At 41.5% G+C, this 25,957-nt stretch overlaps 1 protein-coding gene across 5 annotated transcripts in view; it reads right to left on the bottom strand.

Moving 5' to 3' along the window:
• Positions 1-1,309: 1,309 nt before the first annotated feature.
• Positions 1,310-25,957, bottom strand: part of robo2 (roundabout, axon guidance receptor, homolog 2 (Drosophila)) — a 260,316-nt gene continuing 235,668 nt past the window's right edge. For 3 of the 5 annotated variants that reach the window (XM_029446206.1, XM_029446205.1, XM_029446204.1), the window contains 9 exons: positions 22,741-22,868; positions 21,667-21,939; positions 16,014-16,173; positions 13,503-13,766; positions 11,589-11,815; positions 6,871-7,029; positions 6,433-6,699; positions 4,902-5,096; positions 1,310-4,318 (listed from right to left, as the gene is read on the bottom strand). In XM_029446206.1, coding sequence (XP_029302066.1) covers positions 4,317-4,318; positions 4,902-5,096; positions 6,433-6,699; positions 6,871-7,029; positions 11,589-11,815; positions 13,503-13,766; positions 16,014-16,173; positions 21,667-21,939; positions 22,741-22,868 — 1,675 coding nt within the window. In that variant the 3' untranslated portion in view covers positions 1,310-4,316. Of the gene's footprint in view, positions 4,319-4,901; positions 5,097-6,432; positions 6,700-6,870; positions 7,030-7,534; positions 7,718-11,588; positions 11,816-13,502; positions 13,767-16,013; positions 16,174-20,571; positions 20,698-21,666; positions 21,940-22,740; positions 22,869-25,957 lie in introns of all 5 variants that reach the window. The other 2 variants (XM_029446202.1, XM_029446203.1) reach the window with 2 other exon arrangements.

Genomic DNA, 25,957 nt, shown 5'->3' on the forward strand with positions numbered 1-25,957 from the left:
CTCTGATAAGAGGGCACCTTGCCACAAGGTCCATTAAGTAGCACCATGTGCAATGCACATTATCCCACTGAGGCTGGCCTTCATCACTTGACATGAAGTGGCAGCACTCCCTATGCAATGAATCGAAATTCTCCCACTTTAATGGCCAATAAGAACACAATCTTGTGAGACAGCCATCGCAGCTAAAACACCTCAAGGAATTTAAGGCCTGTGCAGCAGAGCTTTAATCACCAGGTCCAAATCCTATAAACAGCTGAGAAAAGTTATGTCTTTTTTTTCCCTTATCGGACAGTCAATAGGGAAGAAGCAGACAGGAAACAATGGCAGACAGTGGTGCAACGAAGGGCAACTAGAATATAACCAGGAGCATTGCAGTTTTATGGTTTGCACTGTACTACTACTACTACTGCTACTGCTACTGCTGCTACTGCTACTACTACTGCTACTGCTACTGCTACTACTGCTACTGCTACAACTACTACTACTACTACTACTACTACTACTACTACTACTACTACTACTGGTACTGCTGCTGCTGCTACTGCTACTACTACTACTACTATTACTACTACTACTTTCTTTTTTCTTATGCTGATGCCATTTCACCCCGTACACTGCTCAACAGACAACTTTGTGATATGGCAACGGCCATATATATCCAGGTATTACACATTTGTTGTCACCACAGGTGGTGTGTACTTTTCCATTGGGTCAGTCCCTGTACATATGGAGACTGATTCAATATGAATCTGGGAAATGTTTGATGGAGAAATATAAGGAAGATTAAGCTTTTTTTGGTTAATTAATATTGGCACATACTGCTGATTCAGTAGCTGTTCCTAGTTTTATAAATCCAGCTTTGCATTTCTTTCATAAGTTATTTTACTGTGAGCTCCAATGTTAGAGAGCTTGAAAGCAAGCTGCCTCGCTCAGTGATTTAAGAGATTTGGATTTGTGTTTGAAGCTGCTCCTCTAGAAGGATCAAGGTAGGGATTGATTTGACATAAAAAGCACAGCTGAGTCAGGAGCTCTTTCACGAAGACACAGTAGACTACACATATCTAGTACACACACACACAACACAAAATAACTACACATATTGTTGCTGAGTCAAACACTATCAAGATATCAGAGGGGGCATGTTTTTGAACAAACTTGCCATTTGTCATGTTGTTGCAGCTCCATATTAAAGGAAGTGGTCTACAAAAACAGAAATATTACTGCTAAGAGACAATTTTGTATCCAATTTGGACTTTTCAATTCCCTGTACAGCAGTCTTTCTATCAAAGACAAACATAATTTTAGGCAATTTCATTTTTCAAAAATATTTTATTTGATATTGATCCAGGTACAAGGAAATAAAAGAACATGGATTTATCTTACAGGACATGGGAATGAGACTGTAAAAGTTTATTTTCTTGATCCACTCTCTTCTTGGACAAGGACATGCAAGTGAATACAGAAGGTGGTTTACAGAAAGAAAAAAAAAAGCAGAATGTACTTGCACGGTAGAAATGGCTTCAGATCGGAGTGTCACCTCACCCCATACTGTACAGAAAGACTTCACCCAAACAACTTTTCTTTTTGTCATTTTTAATCCTCTTTTATAGCAAAAAGGCAACACACAGATAGGCTACAAAGAATCAACAATATTGAGAAAATGAACAAAAGAGAGGGAAAGCCAAAGTACTTTCATCCTTCCAAAAAGACATTTTCTCTATTGTCTTGACAAGCAAATTGTGAGCGTTTTTGCTCCTTGTGTTCAAAAAGGTTTTAAGTTGCTTTAGTTTTGACATGGGAGGAGCAGTGCGGTGAACATGCAGGACGGAGAGTGACTCAGACAACTACTGACCCGGCATTTCACCGTGCTGTGAGCACAGTGTGCCTATCATCTCCTTATAGCCTCGCTGCTCGGCTCTGACAGCAAACTTTACAAGGAACAAAAAACACATTTTATATTCCACGAATCTTTATGCATATTTCACAATATACTTTTATTATCATTTTAATAAATACAAAACGACACTGTGATTTAAAAGAAAACAATGAGTATTAAAGAGACACTAAAACGCATTAGACATTAGAAATATCAATCTTAATTTGGTATGTTCTTTTACTGACATCTTGTCTTAAGTTGGATGAACCAGCACATTATACTCAGAATCAAAATCCACAGCAGAAAAGAAAAGAGGGGACGACAGAATCGGACATGAGAGGGATATTCTTGTCAATGAAAATGGAATGGCATAATCAAGTGGAGATGCGTATGGATATATACACATATATACACATACATAAACACCACCAGAATGTATTAATAACCTGAGATACTCTTTGCACCTCATTTCCAGAACACTGGCCACTGGGTGGATGATAAAAAATGACAATGGCATGACGACAACAGTACAACAGCATCTGACGGCCTTTAGTTTCCACCCCCCTTTTATCAACATTAGCAGTACAAAAAAAGACAAAAACAAACAGTCATTGAACCACAAAAATCCTGAACAGTAATATTGAAAACATTGTTGTAAGCAGCGTTTTAGAGTCCATAAAAGGCATACAAAGAAACAAGCTTTCATTAAAAAAGGACAACCAATAAAAACATTGTCTGAAAAGACAAAACAATTGAGACTCAGAGGCTGAGAAGTCGAAAGCGGCAGATGACAAGTGTGTGTTTCGTGGCGGTCAGGCAGATGGAAAGTGTTCTCCTCCACACTGTGGCTGTAGACATGGAGGCAGTGGGACCTGCTAGTTAATCTACAAGGCTTTTCTCCATTATCACTTCACCATTTGGAATTAAACAGTGACTCAAAGCTACATTGTAAATCGTACACACACCATTTTTTGACACGAGGCTGTGCTGACCATAGTGTAATGGCAACTGAGGCACCAACCTTTAGAGCAGCAACTGCTTTAATAGATTACCTAATTTTAACAGCACTTATCTGGGCCGAGGATGTCAAATAACTTGTTTTTTTGGACGATACTGTACTAAAAAATAATATAACAAAAAACAAAAACAGTAAGTGCTCTAAAAAGCAAATATTTAAATGATGAAACTAAAGACATATTCAAAACATAAAAATGTAAACAAATTGTGTTGCTCCACTGATATTTTAGGCAGGTTTGGGATTATCATTGCTACTAATCCCAGTAAATCTTTGTGATGTCTGCTTACCTATTAAGGCAATAAAATAATCATAAATCTGCCTCTGTAAGTGCTATGACTGAAGTACAGCATGTGGACAGATTTCACTGACTCTGTTTTATGGTTAATGTCCTGTTATGCTGAATAAGGAGCGTAAACACGGTGTAATAAAACTATTTAGGCAGTAAATCATATGAAGAAAACTTGAAAAACTCCCTCATTCTGTTTCTGTTGCCCAAAGCATTAACTACATGTTTCTGAAATAAAACTATTGTTTTAGGACAGTTAGTTAGGAATTAAATAATCAACTCAGTCAGCTACATTAATACAGTATCCTCTGTGTACAATTCTCCCAGCCTTATCTCTGCCCTTCAGACCCTCGGGAACCTTGTGTGTCTGCCACCCCATTAGTCTTAACTATGGAAATGGCTGCCTTATTTGTTGCTGTCTGTGAGCAAAGCCGTACTCTTTAATATCTCTCTGTACATTAGTATATAATTTCTTCTCTTTACTTTACAGTACAGGAACTCCTCTTCACATATTCTTCCGGTTCTTCATGTCAGCAGGAGCTATGTTTTTGTGCTTATCACCAAAAATTGCAGTGCAAAAACAATAATTATAATAATGATAATAATTAAAAGGTAACTATTAACAAACAATGGATTATAAAACAATTATTTTATGGCACAACAGCCACTCAATTCACATATAATACAAATAACCAGATAAAACCAACTGTTCCTGTATATGGAAATAAAAAGCTCAAACTGAATTAGGCTTGCATAGCAATGCAACAACAAGTTAAAGAATATATTTACAGGAAACAAAATTCCTTTTCTCCCAAGGGTTACCAGAAAAGATTTTCTCGTATAGATGTTTTCTTTTTTTTTTTACTTGCCTTTTTCTAACAAAACGAAAATTACAGTAAGGTAGGAGGTGGAAAATATTTTCTTGAGGACGAAAACATAGTGAGATGTACAGTATGTCTGTGTCTATACATCGCATTTACAGTTCTGTGACACCGCTTTTCTCTGTAGTGCCCTCTGCTGCACTCCTTCCCTCTGAGAGCACACAGGTAATGACAAAGTTTGTTGCCCCAACAAGGACGGCGTCATTCTCTCAAGGACAGACCGGCTTTTCTCCAGTTCACATCCCAGGCAGATCACTCTGCGAGAGGCAAGGGAAATAAAAGAAACACGTATCAACATTGAGAAATGGTTTATTTAAAGAAATAAAAAGAAAACATTTAGAGTAATTGCTTAATTGATAAATCAGAATCACAAACAACTCCTTTGGCCAAGTTTGCTGACACGTATAAGGAATTCAACTCACATTATTGAATATATTCAACAACAGTGCAAGGGGCACATTTACCGGATAGACCTACAACAACACATATACTGTATCAAACTAAAGATTCTATATCAAATATTAGCTAAAGGCTAAAAGACTGGTAAACCCGCTAGCCTAGATCTACAGTAAAACATCTACTCCTCTAAATCTCACTAAGTAACATGTCGTTTGCTTAATACATACACAAATAGAAACGTAAAAAAGTTGTTGGGGGTTGTTTTCTGTAACTACTCAGCGAACAACAGCCAGGTGTAGTGACCTCCCAGAGTCTCGAAGTCACAGTGAAGTTGTAGGGCAATTAATGTCAGAATTGTTAGACTACACAACGTGACCTTTTTCACGATGCATGCTGCGTCGTGTATCGTAAAACACTGCTGTAAAATACGGAATTACTCACATAACTCTCCCGAGTACTGTCCCTGTCCATTGGTCCCCAGAAATTCTGCGTGTTCTGTGGCGGTCCACTGTTGTGGCTGTCGTGGACCCTCGGCCTTGCGTGGCCCTGTCGAGCCCTTGGAGGAGGCTGTGCCAGAGGAGCTGTGGCCACCAGGGGAGGGAAAGGAAGGTTTGTTGTATGGCACGCACCCATCCTCTGAAAACACAGAGGGATCGAAAGGCATACTACAAGTTAAAAAAGTGGACACATGACTTTAATTGTTGCAGTGAAATAGATCTAACATCTGATGCATGGAGACAAAGAGATACCCCCCCCCCCCCCCCCTCCCCTCCTGACATCTGCAAAGTGGCTCTGCCAACAGGCTATGCCAGGGCGTGCCACAGAGAGGACTCTCTGCCTCACACATGGCCTTGCAGCCACCAGCCTTATGAGGGGGTAAATACAATAACAGAGGGACCACTGGATGCTGTGGCACCCCCCGCTGCAGGGCAGTATAACATTGACCCTCAGCAGTCTCAGTCATTGCGTGAAATCTCATCAAACTGCTCCCCACTACTCGGTTAATGGCTGTAATAGAGTCTGCCCCAACCTCAGTGGATTCCACTGTGAATCAGTCAGCACTCTGACACAAATGGGAATTCACCTATGGGGTTTTTTTGTAAAGATGCTGATTGCGGCACCTGTCTTTGTCTCGCAGTCTCAGATTAACTGTCTGAGAAAGCCCTGGCACAAAGAGAGAAGGGCGCACAGCATGGAGAGCTCTAATGGTTACAAACACGCATGCACGCGCGCACATACACATGAACACAGACTCACACAGATGGGGTGTAGAGTGGCTGCTGTTTGTGTGAGACAAAAAAGCCGAAGCGATTAGAGTGCATTTCAGTTGCTGGGGCCTCCTGCCTTACTTGGAGCGGAGCAGGATGATATTGGCAACAGTTACAGGGGCATTGGGGCGGCTGAGGGGGGCATTCTGGAAACCAGAGCAAGTGGCAGACAGTCCAATCTGTTCATGGGAGCCCAGTCTCCACACAGCATGAAAGCTAACTTCAACATAAGAACTTCCCTCACTGTCAACAGCAAATCTCCTGTGTCTTCGTTGTTTTCTTGTTTTAATGCAATGATGCATCTCTTTTCTAAATCAAGTACTTAGGTCAAGAACAGGAAAATGTCCACTTGTTTAGAACGTGATGCTTCGATGTTTTATTTCTTCAGTGATACAATGTTGGAAGTAAACACAACAGTTTTATGGGCTAGTTTGGATGAAAAGTGGAACAGGACTCATTTAGTTAGCCCTTCACTTGTATTTATTTTTGTTAAATTATTGTTTGGGCTTTTTAACTTTATTAGTACAGCTGAAGATAGACAGGAAAGGAGGAGAGAGCGGGGATGACATGCAAAGGAACCCGGGCCGCTGCATGCTCAATGCTCAAATTGCCTGATAACGTTGACATGTTGATATCGAATGCTAAACATGAAAATATTGCAATTGCAAGGGTTACAGGGTTGTTTACATGGCTAAAGAACGTACCTGTTTTGTGTCCCCTGCGCCCATCTTCAGCTCGCTCCATGGAGCCCAGCCTGTCCTGAGCCTGCCGATGATGTTCCAGAGTAGTGCGTGCCTGTCTGTCAACGGAGCTCTTCATGTCATCCAGCCCAGACAGGGGTCCTGATATAGGCGGACGCTCCAGAGATGAGGCCGTCTTCTCTGTAGGGGGTGCCATGCTGCTTACACTGCGGGCCCCCTGGATACGGCCCTGCCCCTGAGAGGGAGGGGGCTCAGGGGGAGGAGGTAGGTCTGTGCAAAGTAAAAAAAAAGTAAGACACTGAATACTCTAATCACGTCCAGACACTTTTCCATCCAATATTATATTAATATAACTTGTAGTTTCTAAAACAACAACAACAGATGTTTCAGGGAACTTTTCTACAGAAACTATTTAAAATGTGTTTTCAGTCACTGCCTCACCGTCTGCACCAGCATCTCTCCGGTGGGGTGCTGTGCCCTGGCTTCGGGGTTTGCGTGTGGGCCTGGTGGCCCTCTGGTGGCCCAAGCTGTGTGTGCCGACTGTGCTGCCATCTGTTGAGAATGGACTGCTGGGTCGGGGCCTGTGTGACAAGCCTTTACCTGCAAGAGGGATACAAGACCACAAGCCAGCTGGTTAATAAAGACATTAAGGAGACAACACTTAGACAGCGGAGCTGAGGCTGTCGTCAAGAACGCTAGAGGTTATCAATCAAGATTCAAAAACCTATCAGAAAACAAAGGAAAATGTTTTCATTAGAGGAGAGAGCACTCTGGTAGAAGCCTGTAAACAGGTTGCAAGTAGAACAAATCACCCAGTTATTACTCATTTAACCCAAGAAAGCCAGAGTGAAAAGCCAGATGAGTCATAGAGGAACAGAGTTAAAGTTGAGGATAGGGAGATATCCGCAGTCCAGCCATGTACAACAGGTGCCATGCACAACCAGGGCCCAGTGTCCACAAGCAGCAGAGAGGAAATCCAACATTATTGGGGAAAACATCAGCCAATGGATGACAAGAAGGAGGAATCAGAGCAGAAAGGAACAAATAATCTGCCACTGGTAGAAGTTCCAGTGCAGCAGTGTGTAGCTGGTCTCCACACACCAACCTCTCTTGCTGAGACTAGTGCCCTCCAGGTGGTAGCCTGCCTTGTCTGCAGCGGCCACCAGGGCCTGGGCAAAGCTGCAGTGGGTAAAGATGGAGCCATCAGACGAACTGCCCAAACTGGACCTATGGCTGGAGAAATTACGGTCATCCTCCGAGGCTGAGCCCCACCCATTCACCATGGACCCTGCGGAACACCACATGTTTCAGCAAATGTGTGTGTGTATGTGTGAGTTTGTTGGACTGTGTGTGTTAATTAATAATTTTTCCAAAACGCACCATGTTCCTACTTTTCAGCTCAGTGGCCATAACCTTTATGGACATAAGATCTGACATTTTGAACACCTGTGCTGTGATTCTACATTTAGATGGATGAATGTATTGAGTAACACTTAAATTATTTCGTAGTTGCTGCAGGGCATTTCTGTTCTTGCAGGTGAGTGCTTTTGTATAGTCATTCTGTTCTGGCCTGTCCTCTTTCATCGACTGCACACACATGCAGAAGACATATTGCATACACAGAGGTGGACACAAATACAATACCAGCATGTACACAGTGGAACAGCAGGGCTGGCATCAACTCATTTTGATTTTCTTTTGATAAAGAACAATGAGCGCACCTGTGCACAGCTGAGTTAGCTACAAAACTGCCTCAGGTGACACAGATGACGCACCTCATAGAGCAATGCATTGAATCAAACACCTGGTGGTATGCACACACAGTTTTCCTCATTCCAGTCTAACATTATACAGCCAGCAACATCTCAAATGTACTCAATCAACAAGAACATTTACATATAAAATCAATGTATCTCACTTATAGCTACTGTAGTTTTAGACACTTCTGCTCTTAACGTTACTTTAAAGATGATTAAAAGATGGAAGAGATTAAATCAACACCCGACTTAACAAACACATGCATGAAAACGCATGCATAAGTAAGATGTGTACATATTGTTATGCATCTGTGTTACTGTAAATATTTCTTCAGGCTTTGATTTCTTTTCTTTTTACATAAAAAGCTAGGCCAGCGCTTTAAATATAAAAGTATCTGTCTGCCAATAAAAATAGGCCACGTTGGCAACCAAAAACACGGAGAACAGTCGGCTAATGTGACAGCTTTCAGTGGGACTGGTTTGGCAGTATTTGCTCAAGTGGCACGAACCCAAGTGCTTTGCTCACACACTATCTCTCCATCACACTGAACACAAGAGTGATGTGATTGAACAGACTGGTGTAACAGAGAACTGGGGAGGTGTGATGCTAAAGGTTGTAGGAGGAGCGATCGGGACAAAAACTTAGTAGCAGAATTTATTAAAAGGTCATTATGATACAAACGGTAGCGTAATCCTGGCCAGGGCACAACTCGCACATTTATTAGATTAAAGTTTCAAATAAAACTTGTTCATTTGATTGTTGGTTATTTATCCAGAAATCCCCTTCAAAGAGTTTTCCAACTTCCCCATCTGTGAGTTTCTGCATCTTGAAGCATATCTCTAAAAAAACAGTGGCTGTGACTTCAGGGAATTGCACCTTCAACAGCTGAAGTTGCAACAGATTTTCACTCCTATTGCAGTAAAAATGTCTGAGATTAATGGAAACTTGTATAAAATATAAGCTTGCATAAGAAACCCTTACTCAACCCATTTTTACAGCAGCAACTGAAATTCAAGGCAGCAACTACTGCGAGCCCTTCATCTTACCTCGCCATTTTCTTTGAAATTCTTTTCTAAGAGTTTTTCTCTAAAAAAGAAAGACAGCAATTCCATTGGGTCCAATCCTCCCACAAAGAATAGAGCAGATATTGAAGTATAGGCAGTGCCAGCCAAAGCACTGAAGCTTCCAACTCCTCCGGCTCAGCGAAGGAACACTGCCTCAGCAAATCACATCACAGAATGACTTTTCAGTTGCACTAACTGCCACTTTATACAGCTGAACCTCTGGAGCACTTCTATTCTCAGAAATAGCAGTCCAATCAAACTGTGATCATTGTCACATAATTTGATAAAAATTCAATCAAGTTTTCATTTTTTGCCCCAGAAATGTGCTATTTTTTCTGTAGCTGCAGACAAAGATTTGCACTACGTGTCTGTCATTTTATCGTGTCTTGAACCAGAGCAATGGGCCAAGCCATGCTCTCTAAAAACCACTGGCTGACACCTCCCATGCTCCCCGCACTGTTAGAGAAAGGCCAGTAAACGGGAGATGGTTGGGGGGCAGTAAAACCCAGCCCAGGTCCCTCCTGCCACTAAAACTGATTTATACTGACGGAAACCCTAATCTGCATGTCGTTAAGCAGGAAAATCATTCCCCCTGACGCCCAGGCGTCTCTACCTGCCGTCAGGAGACGTGACCCTGCTCCTCACAAACCTGGCAAGGCTTTATGAGAGAGTAATCGCCCAGAACAGTAGGCGTAACAGCCTGCTACCACATGACACATAATGCCTACACACAAAGCCAGGTAATACCTGTGTTTTACTTCATCTCTCTGGCACAAGCCGGCTCTGCAGCAATACCCACCACGACATCAGAATTTACATTTATCTGCAAAATAAATGTGTTGTATTATGTCAGAGAATAGAATAACACATTGGAAAGCCTGTGCGGACAATCCGCTGGAGAAAAATGGCCCCTAAGGAGGAGACAGGCTTGTTTTTCTGGGGCATCTGTGAACATTTTTGATTTACTGGCCTTTGGTTTAACATTATGAAAACAGACCTATTTCCATATGATTAAAGCAATGACATATCTATCAAGCAAGGCTCGACAGGAATCTCTCCTCTATTTGTATAGCCTCAAAATGGTGGCCACAATAAATCTCAGAGGTTTCCCCTAGCCTCTCTCTCTTCCTCCCGCTAACCCTGGAGCTGGGACCGTGTCTGTGTTGTAAAACGATGGGGTGCGAGACAGACTTGCAGAGAGATAAGAAGAAATAGTGCTGTCTTCAGAGTAATACAGTGGACGAGAGATGCAGTAGATTAGAGCCCAGTTGCTGCTTTATATTCTTCTAAATACATCAGCAGCAGCACGTGTCAGCGCAACCAAAACCACTGTTCCATCATCCCGAGGAAAACTACTCTTTAGGGCTGGAACTGACAGTGTCGACCAACAAGCAGCGTTGTCAACCCTCTTATTTCCATGCTTTCTCTCAACTGGCTCAGCTCCTCTCCCTTCACATAAAGTGCATTTTCTGCTCACTTCCTGTTTCTTTCCACCCATACATTTCCCAATATAGATTATATTGTTTTAGTATTCAGACCTGATAGATGTACAGTGCCACAGGGTTACACTACAGCAGCATTGTGTATCACACCATGTCCCAATAGTGCACGATAGCCAAAATGCCACACATCATTTCAGAAACATCCCTCCAGTTTTACCCTCTAGTTTACAAATGGATTGTGTGGCCTGGTCAGTATGACAGCAGCAGTCCAGTCGCCAGCTCTGCCGCTGTGATGTCATGCCCTTCATATGTCCCCATGATAGACGGCTGTAAAAGTTTTCAGTGAGTTGTAAAAATGGAAATGGTGCCTCTAGTCCGCAATGGAATATGCCACACGTGAAATGTATTTCAAATCTCCTTGGGAAGATATGGGTGGCGCTGACTCCGGCTCCGGTGCTGTGTGCGAATTAAATCACACTCACTCTCTCCTGCTCGCCTTGCCTCTCCCTCCTCTTAATTTCCCTCTCACTATCCTGTTTAAAATTCATGGACTTTCTTATCTCTTTTTTGGAAATGATTATTATAATTCCCCAGAGTCTGCCAAAAGTGCTTTAAAAAACTTGATTGAGGGACTCAGTAAGCATGTTCACATAACAATGTAGGCATAACAGAGTGGTGAAGAACATGTCATGAACAACGATCCTTTTACTTACAAGGTGTAACAACAATGGAGATTTAATGTTTTCCCATTCAGAGTCATTTCAACGTAGTCATTGTGATTTGACTCACAAAATAAAAGTCCTATTTAATTACACACAGTATACATATGTATAGCACAACAAATACTGTATTAGAATACATTACAATATGGTTCACCATTCAGAATCCACCTCACCTGTTAAAGAGCTGTCCAGGTTGTCCATGCTAGACCCTGGTGTGTGCTCAATGCCGCGGGGATGCCTGGCTCCATAGCCTTCATCCTCCTCCTCCTCCTCTTCCTCTTCCTCCTCCTCCTCATCCTCATCAGGTAAGTCAGTCTCCAGGTCAGAAGCCATCGTGCTCGACACGTAGCCCACTGGAGGAGCTGGAGCCTGGGGGGGAAGAGAGCCAACCTGCATGTGCCTAGGAAGAGAAATCCACATGCAGTATATGTATCAAGGAATCTGGAGGAATTCTTTCATATATATGAATATAGAGAGAATAAAAGGAATATTCAGTAGTTTCTATGTCACAGGAGGGCACAAAATAAGGCTGTTTGTGGAAGTGTAGAGCTAATTTTAAAGACCTCTTTTCATAAGTCAAGAGCTGAATAAATATGGACAATTCCACTAATTCTACGTTGCTGCTTGCATGCTAACACAATGACCTACTAATTGCTGCTGTGGATGGTACAAAGGCATGCTCTACAGGCCTGCCGACACATGGCTGTCACCTCAGTGGCAACCCGCTCTGCTGACAGCCGCGTTTGTTTGAGAAGCACAATGTATTTGACGCGGTTTGCAGTGGGAATTGGTTGTAATTACTGGGCCTCTGGTGTTGTCAGGGATGCTCTCTAACCAACGTAGTCATTACTGGGTAACATGACATCTCCTTCCTGACAAGGCTTCCCTGTCACCCCCACCCACTTCACTATTATGAATGAACGCCAGTCTCTCATTCTCTCGGCGTTGCCGACAGAATGAGGCATGGCCTTTATCTGACTTGCATGAGCACAACAACAATGGAATTTGCCGCATGGGTGTGGGGGGAGTAAACAACCGTGGGTAAGAAATTGTGTCTCTTAGACTGAGCAAAATACAGTAGTTGCATAAGTGGTAGCGCTGGCCCAATAAAATGAAATGATTAATGGGTTTATCTCTACTGCACACAGTTGACATGAAGAATAGTGCAGGACCAAAATAAATCCTGGCAGCAATACATGCAGAACAGAATGTACAGTAAGCATTTCAAAACGACAACAATGCATATATTATCAAACAGGAAAATATATCTTTCAACAGAGATCAATAGATTGATCGATAGACAGACAGATAGACAGAACGAGAGAGACAGTTAGATAGATTGATATATATATAGACAGATATACAGACAGTCAGGCAGACATACATACAGACATACAGACACACAGACAGACATACAGTCAGGCAGACATACATACATACAGACAGACAGACAGACAGACAGTCAGGCAGACATACAGACACACAGACAGACATACAGTCAGGCAGACATACATACAGACAGACAGACAGACAGTTAGGCAGAGATATAGATATATAGACGGATAAATAAACAGACAGACATAGAGATATATATAGAGACAGATATACAGACAGGTAAACAGACAGACAGGCAGAGATATAGATATATAGACAGATAAATAAACAGACAGACATAGAGATATATATAGAGACAGATTGATACATGTAAATAAGATAATTGAAGTATTTTAGTTCAGTCGTGTGCCTTTATTTCCTTCAACTACAATAAAGACTAGTGCACTATTAAAGCCTAGGGGTACAACATAATTTGATTTAAAGTCCCCTATCAGACATGTTTTAAAGTATGTAAAATTGCTCTATGATTAACATTTTGTTTAACATAGTTTTGCCATATACAGTATGAAATTTTGAACTTTCTTTCATTCATTGAGAAATGTTGGATCTATGAATATTCAAATGTGCAAATACCACATATCCCGCCCACCACTGCTGCTAGGTTGACCGATGAAAGAGCAGTGCGCTTCAAGATGGCTAGCGGCAACTTAACAGACATCTATATTATTCTGTTTTAAAACTGCAGTGTTTACCATGACTGTTTTGCCATGTCCATTTGGTATGCTCTGGTCAGTTCATCCAAATGGGCCTGGAGCATGGGCTGCATCTCATCCCGAGGAGAAGGGGTGAGGGTGGCTGTGGACTGCTGTCCAAAGGACACAGCAGCTGGGGAAGAGGCAACCCCTCGAATGGGTGGGGTGGGAACCCTCTCTTCCTCCTCCTCCAGCTCATCCTCCATGCCCTGGTGGAGATAGGTCTGAACGGGCATGGGCGGGCCCCAACCATCGCTCTCATACCTGATGTAAGAAGACATGTTTACTGCACAAAAGTTCCCACAGTTGACATTTTATGACATTTTAGGGCTGCAACTAACAATAATTAATATTCGGATTATTTTCTCTAATGGTTGGTTAAAAATGTTGTCTTCAAAATGTACAAAAATATTGATGAACTAAAGAAATGTAGAAGATCCTCACAATTAAAGAGCCAAAATCAGATTCATTTTGGCATTTTGGCTTAGAAATGACAAATACTATCAAATCCATTATCAAATTTGCAGATTCATTTAGCTTTTATTCGACTCATTCATTAAAGGACTTATTGTTTCAGCTCTAGTCATTTAGATCATCTATATTTTAAGAAGATAAGTCATCACAATCAAAATATGCTCAATATATCACACTTTAAAACACAGCTCATTTATTTAAAAGCTAAATGCTTTTGAGAAAAGAAATTGAAAAATACACAGACAGAAACAGAATGAGATATTGTCAATGTCTCCAAATGTAAAAAGGTTACTGAAAAGGGAGGGAATAGCAGACATCATAAAAACATTATGGTTAATTCCTATATAACAGAGCTCTGTGACCTTGTCCAACTTCTGAAATAATTTGTTATACAGCAGTCCTGAGTGGAATTATGGAGGTAGTCAGGCTTAACTTCTTCATAGCTGTGCATATACATGCTGAAATAATACCAGCCATAAAGAAAATGTTCATTAAAGAAATTTGTCAGCGCACACTCCATAGGACATAACTGTTTTAATATGCAGCCATTAAGAGCAGCCTGAGATTTACAGTGCACGGGACTCTTCATTTGCCAGAAAGCCTATTAAAGTAGATGACGCTCCCACATTGGAAATGGGAGTAAGAGGACATTGCACCTACTGGACCAAAGAGAGACGCACATGATCACTTAAATACGCCTCTGTTACTTTGTACCTACAGAAGAGTATGTCTGAGCTTCTATAATAATAACTAAATTAAATGTTAAAATTGAAAAAAGATCATTTTGAAGCAATGTAATTAAAAAGCAAAGAAAAACTTAAGAAGTGATAAGTATTGCATCAAACATCTATAAGAATTCAGGCTTGAGTTGGATAACACTGTGCTGGTGTAGCTCTGTCTGTAGCTCTCTTGCTTTTCTCTTTATAAAACAATGCAATTAGATTTGTTTCCCACTATGGAATTCAGAAAAAACATTAATCTGAAACCATCTGTGTCTACACGCTAGTAGCAGCAGGAGTCTGCTCCAACATAGTTTTTTTTCTCCTCCATTTATTTTCCAGTCATGAAGTCTTCAGATTGAAGACAGGATCAGCAGATAGTTTGATCTCCAGCCATCTGTATATGAGTTTTTGTGTTCGAGCCTGTGTAAGTGAGTGTGTGTATCAGGCTGCCTGTGGAGATATACTCACATTGATCCTTCACTTTTCTCCAGATGTACAGTAGTACAGTAATTAGCTGCAGAGAAAACAGAGCCGAACCCTGTTATTGCACACAGCAATGTGTGGTGTTGCATAAGTTGGCAAGCAATGTCTTTGTTGTTCCAGCAACACATTGGATTCTGTACTACTGAGGTAGTTAGCGGAGGAGACATGCAATAATAGCAATAAGCAAAGTCAACTGCATCTACAACAGATGGTCTAATAATCTCTATACGGTACAGTCAGTAGACATTGGGGGTGTACCCCAAAGCTGCTATCTGTGTCAAATACTAATTGAAGTATTCAGATTTATTTTGGATGTCGCGGGGCATGTACCCAAAGATTTTAGACATCGTCTAAGCTGCTATGATATTTGTTTGTGTTTAATTGTTTTCTACTATTAGTTAAGCTGCTAACAAAATGTAAAACAAGTGATTTGACAAATAATACTTAAACCATTTACCTAAATGTACCTTGTTATGAGTATACCTAAATATTGAAATACCTAAACTGGGACTAAATAAAAGCCTCTTAATGGCCTGGGTGGAAACAGGCTTAGCTTTTTCTTTAAAACCGAAGGTTGTGTACAAAAGATAATAATTAAATGGTCTTTGAAAATAAATTCAAAATAGATTGACAAAAACCTGAAAAGCTCTCATGGTCATATTCAATTTACTTTTGAGATGGTCTTTAACTTCAGTTTCCTGTCAAGTCGTGCTCAATATCTCATCGCAAAGTAAAAATAAAACAGCAACATCTGTCAAGTTTTACCCTGCACTAAACACTGTTTATATCAGACTAATGTATGTGTGTGTGTTTAAAGGCCTTGTAGACATACCCTCCTCCTTCATGAAGCTCGTTGGGATAATGGTCCATCTCAGTTCCAGGGAGAGGGTGAATAGGGGGAGGGGGGAGGGGAACATTGGCCCAGTTGGATCCATTGGCTTTAGTGGGTTTGGAGCTAGCCTTGGTCTTCTTCTTCTTTCCTCCCTTTCCACCTACAAAAGGAAATAATACATTTAGAGACACAGTCATTGAAAATTAGATTGCAAAAGAAAATCAATCAAAAACTAATAAACAAGGGGGTTACATTGCAAATTACAGTAGCTGATTTTGCCATGTGACAACTGTGTATGCAGAAGAAACTCAATTTAGTCCAAACATGCTACTTAGATTACAGATCCATGTAGACTTCAACATATCCTTAGAAAATTGTCCACAATTTCCAAAACAAGATTTCAATGAGCTCCTGCCTGTCGGTGCTTATATAGAAAAGCTCAAGGTTGCCGGATGAAAAGCTGGCTCCCATTGATTAATTGGCTGAAAAGCCTCAAATCTCCATAGAAACAGGAGAGAACGGCAGTAAACGAGGTTGAGGCAGACCTTTGTGCTCCACCCATCCCTCAGTGTCCCCTTTCACACTAGGCTTTGGGTTCCACAATGAAATATCTCACTTCACAGCATCATCATAATGAATGGCTTGTGTAGTGTTAGTGTGTCCTTAATGGAATTCACTGAGAGTCTATTACTACTTTCATTTCTTTTATTACACCGGAGAGCCACTAACCCCATCCATTTCCACTCATATCCCTCCAACACCGGATTCTCCTCTGTCCCATCCATCTTTATAAATCTGACAGCCAGGTCAATACTGGGTTTTATACGATTTGGTCACAGTGGAAGAAACCTATATTTCTTTGAAACACATTTGACTTCAAAACCAAATCTGTTTTTAAGTTGAGGTTTAAACAGTATACACATATTCCCGACGACTCAGACATGCTGATGGAACATTTACTTTTAGTAAGGTTAGGTAATCATGCAAGTCCATTTTGTTCAAAAGCTTATAAACAAAAACATAAAGAAAATAAAGTATTTACATTAACTTCATGTCAGAGCTGTTTTTTGTTCCACTAGCAATTTATTAACTCAAAAAATATTGAGGAAAAAAACATCTTCTGTTTTTGGATGGTAACTTTAACATTTGGTACCAACTCCTTTAGTAATTCTTTAATCGCTGGTATATGTTGAACAGTAATATTACAAACATATTATTACAACTTCCAAAAAGGCAAGAACTCTCTTCCTTTATCATTTACTGTACCTGTTGTACCTGTGGTACTGGTGTCATGTCTACCTCAATGGGTAGAACATGTTACCATAACATTAGGGCTGCAACTATGATGATTATTCTCATTATCCATTCATTATTTTTTGTTTAATCCTGTCCAGTACCAATCATTTTAGAGTATTATGGCTTATAGATGCATACCCTTTCTCTCATGCCTCTTAGATTGTGCATATTGAAGGGGAGTTAGGAGACAGACTGCACAGTATTTGCATGTATAAATCCATTTGTGGCTCCTCTCTACCAGTAAACACTTAACATCTCAATCCAGGAAATACCTCAAACTGACGTCACCAGTCACACAGACTGGTCAAAGCCGTCTTTGGAAACTCTGTTGAATACATTTGTATCTGTCAACTGTTGGTCAGCCTTCGCTGCCAAAGGCCTGTAATCAATGTTCCCAGTGCCACAAAAAAGCTGCAAATAATGCATCTTGTGCAATGTAGAGTCATGCACTCTATTGTAATCTAATAAACTAAGTTGAGTCGGGCATGGTTAAAAGTAGATCACTGTCATCCAAAGAAAAGTACAGAAGCAATGAGGTGCATTTCTATTGATTCTCATGGAAGCCAGATGGCAGAGGAATATGAAATTCAGCCTGATATGTTTTTAAGTCCAGAACATTCTGATTATGTTACTATTATAAGTGTTGAACTGGGAAGATCATGCTATAAATACTGGGGGCAGGGGAGGAAATATCAGGCATGAAGAGATAGAAGCAGTGTCAGAATAAGATTAATAAAGAACAAAAGTAATAAAAGAAACAACTGTAAGCCCAAGGCAGCCAGCACCAGTGTATAGTCTGAAAGTAATTGGGTTTCCTAATCGTACCTCTGGGCGACACTTGACTTTTACCAATAAATGGTGAGCTGACGTGATTGTTCAATCATCCTTAGTCCCTTCAAACAAGACCAGTCATCAATATTGTAAATGAGCGTCTTCTAGGAAGAGATGGTCTGGCACTGGAAATACAACAGCTCACCCCAAATATGAAAAATACAGAGAGAGAGGCTGTGGCTAGGAGCTATACAGGAATTACACAACGAACCCATCGCCTCTGACAAAACTGGGCCTCTCTTCAAAGGGGAACTCAAACTAAATATAGATTCAGCGTTGGGTATTTATACCCAAGGTTTTGGCGCTCCCAGTCTATAACTGTAGGGCTGCATAGCCTTGAGCTTGCTCTGTTTTCATTGGGTGCGTCAATGCTGAGGAGGAAAGCCACAGAGCAGAGACTCAAGAAAGACTATGCCGCCATATATATATTATGAGTGGGAGAATCAAAAGAAGGACATCAATACAACATCATCATCTTTTTTTTTTTAGCTTAGTTTAAAAAACAACAACAACAAGATATTACATAATGAGGTGAGATGCAACATGTAAGGGGAGTGCAAAAGCACAACAGGTCACACACAACAATGGACTTGACATAATCATGGAATCACAGACAGCCGGAGTGTGAGGGAGGTGTGGAGTCTTCAGGGCCTCAAACTGCTGCGGAAAAAACACAGAAAACACCAGCTACATCTTCTCCCCTACACTAAGAAAGGTTTTAATGAGCAGCTTCATGTCCCCAGTGGAGATCTATGCTGCCATGAAAGCTGCTCTATTTCTGTTCCTTTTCATCCTGCTCTCCCCCTTTAGACCTGACATTCATTATTCCTTCCATCTCCTCAGAGGGAGAGCAAGGCACTGTAACTTTAACTTATCCCCCCCCCCCCCCCCTTCAAGTGCGGAGTTTACTTGAATCAAACCTTAGCTTGTGCTGATTCAAATTTCCATCACTGTTTGTGAGATGTAGTACACAGTGTACCACATATACTATATAGAAGATATATATAGTCAGAAACTCATTATAGTGCTTATATCCTGTTCGATATAGCAACGAGTCTTATGAATATCACATCTTATGTTAATTAATTCACTTTTTATAGCATCATTAATACAGATGCCCAATTAATATCTCTTTAAGTCTTATTTAAATACTTAATTTTTAAAGTTTAACGTACTAAGCTCTTCACCAAACTTCCTGAAATAGATACTAGCCTACAGCACATTATACCATATGCTTATTCACTTTCTTGCCAAGAGTTAGATCAATAACAATGGACCGAGCTAGACTAGCTGTTTTCAGTTTTCTGTTTTCTTCCAGTCGTTATGCTAAGCTAAGCTAATAGGCTGCTGGCTAGCGTGCAGAGGCGAGACTGGTATACATCTTCTTATCCAATTCTAAGCAAGAAAGTTAATAAGCATATTTCCCACAAAGTTGATTCTATTCTTTTAAACTAATATTATATTATGCCTGGATCTTTTTTGTTAATTATGTTTCTCCTCATCTCATGAAATTATAATAGAGCATGTGCCAAGCCCCGTCAGAGCGCTCAGTAACCTGCGTGTCTATGAGAAGAATGTGCCTGTAAGGCATGGCCACTTCACATCCTTCTCTGCAGCCCACTGTGTGCCGGAGAATTGAATTACAGACCAGTTAAGGCAGTGGCTTGTAACTAGATAAAAGAGGAGAGTGTAGGGGAGGCAGGCTGAGGGCTGCCTTGGTGTCCTATAAATGACATTGTAATTCTGTGAACATGGGTTTTAGTGTAGTCAGCCACCATTAGTGGAAGAGGGAAAAAGGGAGGTATTTTTGCCACTTTACCTAGCCAAGCATCTCTAATGGTGTGTGTGTGTGTGTGTGTGTGTGTGTGTGTGTGTGTGTGTGTGTGTGTGTGTGTGTGTGTGTGTGTATAGTGCACTCTGTCTGAAAGACTCCCTCTGCCTCTTTCCCCGTCTGCTCACTCACACAGAGACAAAGCCTATACAAGGGCCGGCGCTGATGGCAGAAACCCAGCATTAGCACTTGCAACGATATTCTTTCAGAAGACCGTAGTACTATTTTTCTCTTTGCCTTAAATGCCCTGCTCCAATAAGCTGTTGACTCCTACCCAATATCACAACATGGCTTCATACAGTAGTAGCTATTGTTCTCAGAACGCCATATAGATAAAAAAAAAAACTTAAAAAAACATTTATCCATCCAGCATCAAGCATTCACATGTAATGAAGTGTGAACAGTGGGGGCTGAGTGAGCAAAGCGTCTCTAGTGAGGGAGAGGGACTGTGCTAATAAATGTTTTCTTAGATGTCAGGTTAGTACATGCAATAGCAGATCAATAAAGCAATGAAGACATCAGTCAATCATTAAGTCAAGCGGCAGAGCCCCGGAGAGTGACCCAGTTTGCTTTATAAAATTCTCTGCTGTGTAAACCAACCTGAGAGACTGCCGCTTCGCTCTGAGCTGTTGTGAGAGCTGGTGGTGCTGAAATCTTGTGATTGGTTGTGTGGTATTCTATTAGACAATCCTTCGGCCAATCGGTAGTCAGGAATGAAAAGGAGGGCTACAGTGGGGGTTAAAGGGCAAAAATCACAGTGGGATCAGGTGATTGGCAGTTAGCACAAGCACATGCAAACATGCAGTTAGAGCATTTGAGCAAGCAGGACATATTGAGGATTGAAACATTCAACAGTGTGCACATATTCAACCTTTCATTCCCTTTCTGCTTTGTAAGCAGTTTGTTGATTTGAAAAACATAGCGCTAATCGTTGAATCAATTTTCAATTGGAGGAATAAGTCAATAGTGAAGCTTTTAATTAAATATTCCCCCCCCCCCCTTCAGAGAGATTTAATCATACTTAATCACAAGTGATCATACTTCTTAAAATAATAACAGGGGGAATTAGAAAAGTAGTTTTTAAAGATTCATTGCATTAAAGGGACTATGTAAAAACTATAATTAATCAGTTTTAGACTGGAAGACAATGAAATCATACATGTGTATTAAAATACAGCAAAGATTACTCATTACACCTTAATCATGAAACTCCACTCAGCTTTAAAAAATCCTGCGTCGAATCCACGGTAATTGATTTGGATTATTTTCTTAAACATTAGTCAAGCTAAAATGGATCGGCAATTACTCTGAAACTGAAGGAGGAGTTGTACTATCATGAAAACACAGCGAGAAAATGAAGGGATGAATTAACTAAACTACTGCTTCATGAGATGTTTATTCAACCTTGGAGAGCAACCAAGATGATGTCTGCTGGGGGAAACGACTCTTTTCAAGACAACCTCCCTCAAGCCACAGTGGGTTTAGGAAGGCTTCAGAGACTTTTGCTGGAAAGGTTTAAACTCCAAATGGCCGTCTGGTTACAAATGTAGATATGTGGCTTGTGATCTGTTAAATCACTTTGTTTTTGATGTCACAGGATAAGAAACAATCTCTAGGGAACACTATTATACACACAAGAGGGCAACATCATCTCTACAAGTTGCAATCAGCGCATTATTTCTCAGTGTAGCTTACTGTTGTTGCAGGAGTTCTTGTCGGGCATGGAGTACCCCAAGTTGGCCATCTCCTGCTTGGCCTGGAGTGAGGCCTTCCACTGGGCCTCGGGCAGGTCCACAGCCAGCTCGTGGATGCTGCTGGAGTGGAGAATCTGGGTGGTGGCGTAGGGAGTGGCCTGGGATGTTTGGCCAGGGCTGTTGTAGTTTGCTTTCGTGGTGAAGTCTATACTGCTGTAGATGGCTCCATCAGAGAGCATGGTGCCTGTCTTATCCCCTTGCCCATTGGGGAGATCTGGAATAGAGGATGGGAGGGGGTTTATAAGGAAATATGTCCTCTAAAACAAATGTTGAGCTCAGCTGTACATCAGGAATTGAGTGACATGGTATTCAAGTGAATGTGGTCCTGGAGTGTTATGTAATTAGTCTGGGTCTTTATGCTTTAAGGATCAGCTAACATCTTTAAAAAAAAGCAATTATCAGGGTTATCTCATTCAAAAAACTCATCCCAGTTAGATGTCCATACATTCCACATGTGTGGATATCTCACTCGCCTCCTTTCTCTTTTCATATACATGGGCGATAATGCTGCTGCTCTGCATTTGTGTGCGATGACAGAGGAATGAGGGAGAGAGATAGCTAGGGAGAGCAGACCCTCTCCATAGCGCATGGTTTGCATGCCCAGTGAAGGGGAGATGATGTAGAGCTATGGCGGAAGTGTCCGCATCTGCGCCAGTCAAGCTGCGCCTGTCCTTCACGACTGGCTGCTCAAGACCATCCTTTCAAACACCCGCCCACCCCCTGCTCCTCTGCCCGTCTCTCCCCTCACATTCTCTCACTCTGAGGTATGGGCTATGACACCAGGCTGGACTATTTGCCATTACTCAGCCTGGTGACAGTGGAGGCCCTGCTGTTAATGGTCTAGCTGTCCTCTGATGTGATGTATAAATATATGCCCAAGTACACATGCAATATGCATATGTATACATGGTGCTTGCATATATGTAGAGAACAGACAGACAGGAAGGCAGGCCATCATCTTTCATCTCTTATGGTCTCTTTATCAGAGCACCTGGGACAGCACCAGGGCACTCACCTCCTCGGCCAAAGTTACTCAGGTCATTGGGTCCCCCAGAGCTGCTGTTGACAGGCAGGCTGGTGGCTGGCCAAGAGTCCGCTAACCAGGGGTAACCTGGGTCACTGGCATTCAGTAGGCCTGGCCGGCTAGGCAGACACACAAAAAGCACTCAATTAAACATAGTCTTGGAAATGACATTAACACCACAGCTTTTGGTACAAAAAATGACTAATTGCTAACCCCAATTAGTAATTATGCATGGTTTACTTCAGAATCAGAAATGCTTTATTAGTCCCACGACGGGGACATTTACGTTTCTGCATTATGTTACTGGGTTCCTAAAATAAACAATAAAAAACATGACAGCAATCAGCAGCGAGACAATGTGAAGACAAAACAAAAATCAGACTTATGTTTAAATGTTAGCCTCTGCACAAGAATGCATGTTAGTGTGTGATAAGCTTGCTATAAGCCTCTGAAGCTAATGAAACACTTCTGAGATAGGGGAGAATACTGTACGGATACATTTTGTCTCTATCAAAGTTGGAAATCCTGCAGGCAAACACAGCTCTTTATCTCTCTGTTTCTCCTGCTGTGTCTTTGTCACATTCCCTGAGTTATTAATGCAAAAGCACACTGTGGAGGCACTAATGCATGCATTTACTCTCTGCACACATGTGCAGCAGTGCACACTGACACACACATGTATCGTTTCCTTATTCATTAATATCTTGTATGTTCTGCTGTGTTTTCCCATCAACTCCTTGTGGTGATGTCCAGACAGTCTAAATCTTATTTGATGAGACGTCAAACTTCGTGCTTAGCCCCCTCATGATGCCCCCGACACACTTGTGGGGTGCCTGCATATGAGAGAGGGCAGTGACATTTAACAGGTGTTGTATCCCTCCTGAGGGGGTGAGAACCATAAAAAGCAGCCATTAAGACTTTAACCTGTCATGGGTGACTGCTGAGAGGCCATTAGGACCACTTTACTGTACAATCACGTCTGAGGCTCGTTACCATGGATAACACAGATGGAGTTAAATGAGAAAGAGAGAGTTAAATGTCTTTGTCTATGTGTCACTTCATTTACACATCATAACCAATTTTTCCCATTGACTTAGCATTGAAATGGATTCAAATGCAATACAAATTTAAGGATGTATGATTACTAGTTTAAACATATTTAAAGCAGACAAATAACCCTCAATACAAATATCTGAAGTATTTTGCTGTCTATTTTATTCATTTCCCCTGTGAAATCACACCCTGCAATGGTCAGATAAGCACCACATGTGTTGGAGCGGAAGGCATTGCCTTCTCAGAAACACAGCACACCCCGCTGTCAGTGCCCGGCAGTGCTGTATGTAGCAGACTACAGATACACATGTGCACTCTGAGAAGCTGCAGAGCACAGTAGTTAGCAGCCGGGCTGCCTGATGGGGCTTTCTGTCTCAGCTCCAGCAGGGTGACGTGTTGGCTCTGGGGGACTGGGAGAGAGTCAAGCCCTGAGGACAAGGGCAGGTAATGGGCGTGCTGCAGACAGTTTTTCCCTCAGCCACAGGTTCTAATGAGAAGAGGGAGGGAGTCCAAATGAACTGCAGCACTGGCAAGCTAAGAGCCCTCGCTGTGGTTCCTGAATGCCAAAACAGGCCCTCGGGGGAGACAAGTCATTCAAATTGATGGCTGTGCATCAGACACATGCACTTTTATAGGGTAATACATCTCTCCCTGTCTGTCTACCTCTGTTTCTGGCTACTATGTTTCCCCACTGCTATCATTCTCTCTCGCCTTACCATCTTTCCTTAATGCTATTTTCCTTTATTTTCCCCTTACACACTTCCACCTCCACTTTCTTCTATCCCCTGCCTCTGGAGCGCTTAGCATGTGTCAGACAAAAAAATCCAAGAAACTGAAAAAGAAGAGGACATTGATCTCTTGTGTTGAGTCCAGAAAAACTGCAGCACACATCAACACTGTCTAAAGTAAAAGACCATGCCTTTGTTTTGTTACTTGTCTCACTCCAGCGAGTTGCCAAACAGCCCCCCCACCCAACCCCCCGGAACTACAGAAAAAGACCATTTGAAAGACAAGGAGCTGACAGTGGAAATGGCTGCGTCGTCCTTGTATTTATCACACAGCAGTATTTCTGCTAAGGATAATTAGAATACGACTGATTACTACTGGGAATATTTGTTTTATATATATATATATATATATATATATATATATGTGTGTGTGGGTGTAGATGTGTGTGTGCGTGTGTAAGTGTGATGGGGAGCGGGTGGGGGCTGTACACCAAGTCATAGATCTAATGAAAAATCAACACCTAACTTTTAATCCCTGCCCAACCTAGGATGGATGGCAACCTTGGCAGATAAAATTTGATTTAGAGTGTTTCCTCTTCCTATTAGACATTCCAGTTACTTGTGATGGGTTGGAAACCATAAATACTGCCTTAGAAGCCTGACACTGAGCTTCCCATAAATAAGCCAAGTGAGAGATATTAATTCCAAAGCAACTTCATAAATCAGGTGTTTATGGTCCCACAGACTAGTGAATGGAATTTGGACATTAGCTAACACTTAGTGCAATGGGAAACACAGATTACTTTCTAGATTAACTCTCAGGGAACGTGCTGTTATTTAGCATTCAGATCCTGGGATGTAAAGGAATCTCCATAGCAACAGTGTTAGTGAAACCTGTTCACTGCCATGCTCAGCCTATTCTCCGTGCCTATAGGACGGAATTTGCTTTGCTAAAATATTGATTAGTGCCGGGATAGGAAGTTATTACTACCTCCTAATTACCATCTCTCTATTGGCAGGGGGATAAGGAATGAGCCCTTATCGGCTTTTATCAATTTCAATTGAGCAGCCCAAGTCAAAGTCCAGGTCTAACAATCTGCAGCCTATTCATCTTCCATGAATCATTTATTTTGTGATCGATTAAGTGTAATTGTTCAGTCAGGGCAATTTGGAAGGAGCCAATGAATAACTAGAAACAGACGCACCTTCATTTGCTATTGTCTAATTAATGCAATAAACATCTCATGTAACAAATGAACACATTTTCCTTTGATACTCTGCTACACATTCTCACTCCTCAAGGCAGATGGACAAGTTGCAACATCTGGGATTCGATGGCACCAGAGTGACTAACGGATCAGAGGCTCGTGTTAGAGTTTCAGAATGCATCCTTTTCCAGCGGCGTGAAAAGTGTGGCAGTCGCTGCG

The sequence above is a fragment of the Cottoperca gobio genome, chromosome 13, assembly GCF_900634415.1.
Source record: "Cottoperca gobio chromosome 13, fCotGob3.1, whole genome shotgun sequence".
Classification (NCBI taxonomy): domain Eukaryota; kingdom Metazoa; phylum Chordata; class Actinopteri; order Perciformes; family Bovichtidae; genus Cottoperca; species Cottoperca gobio.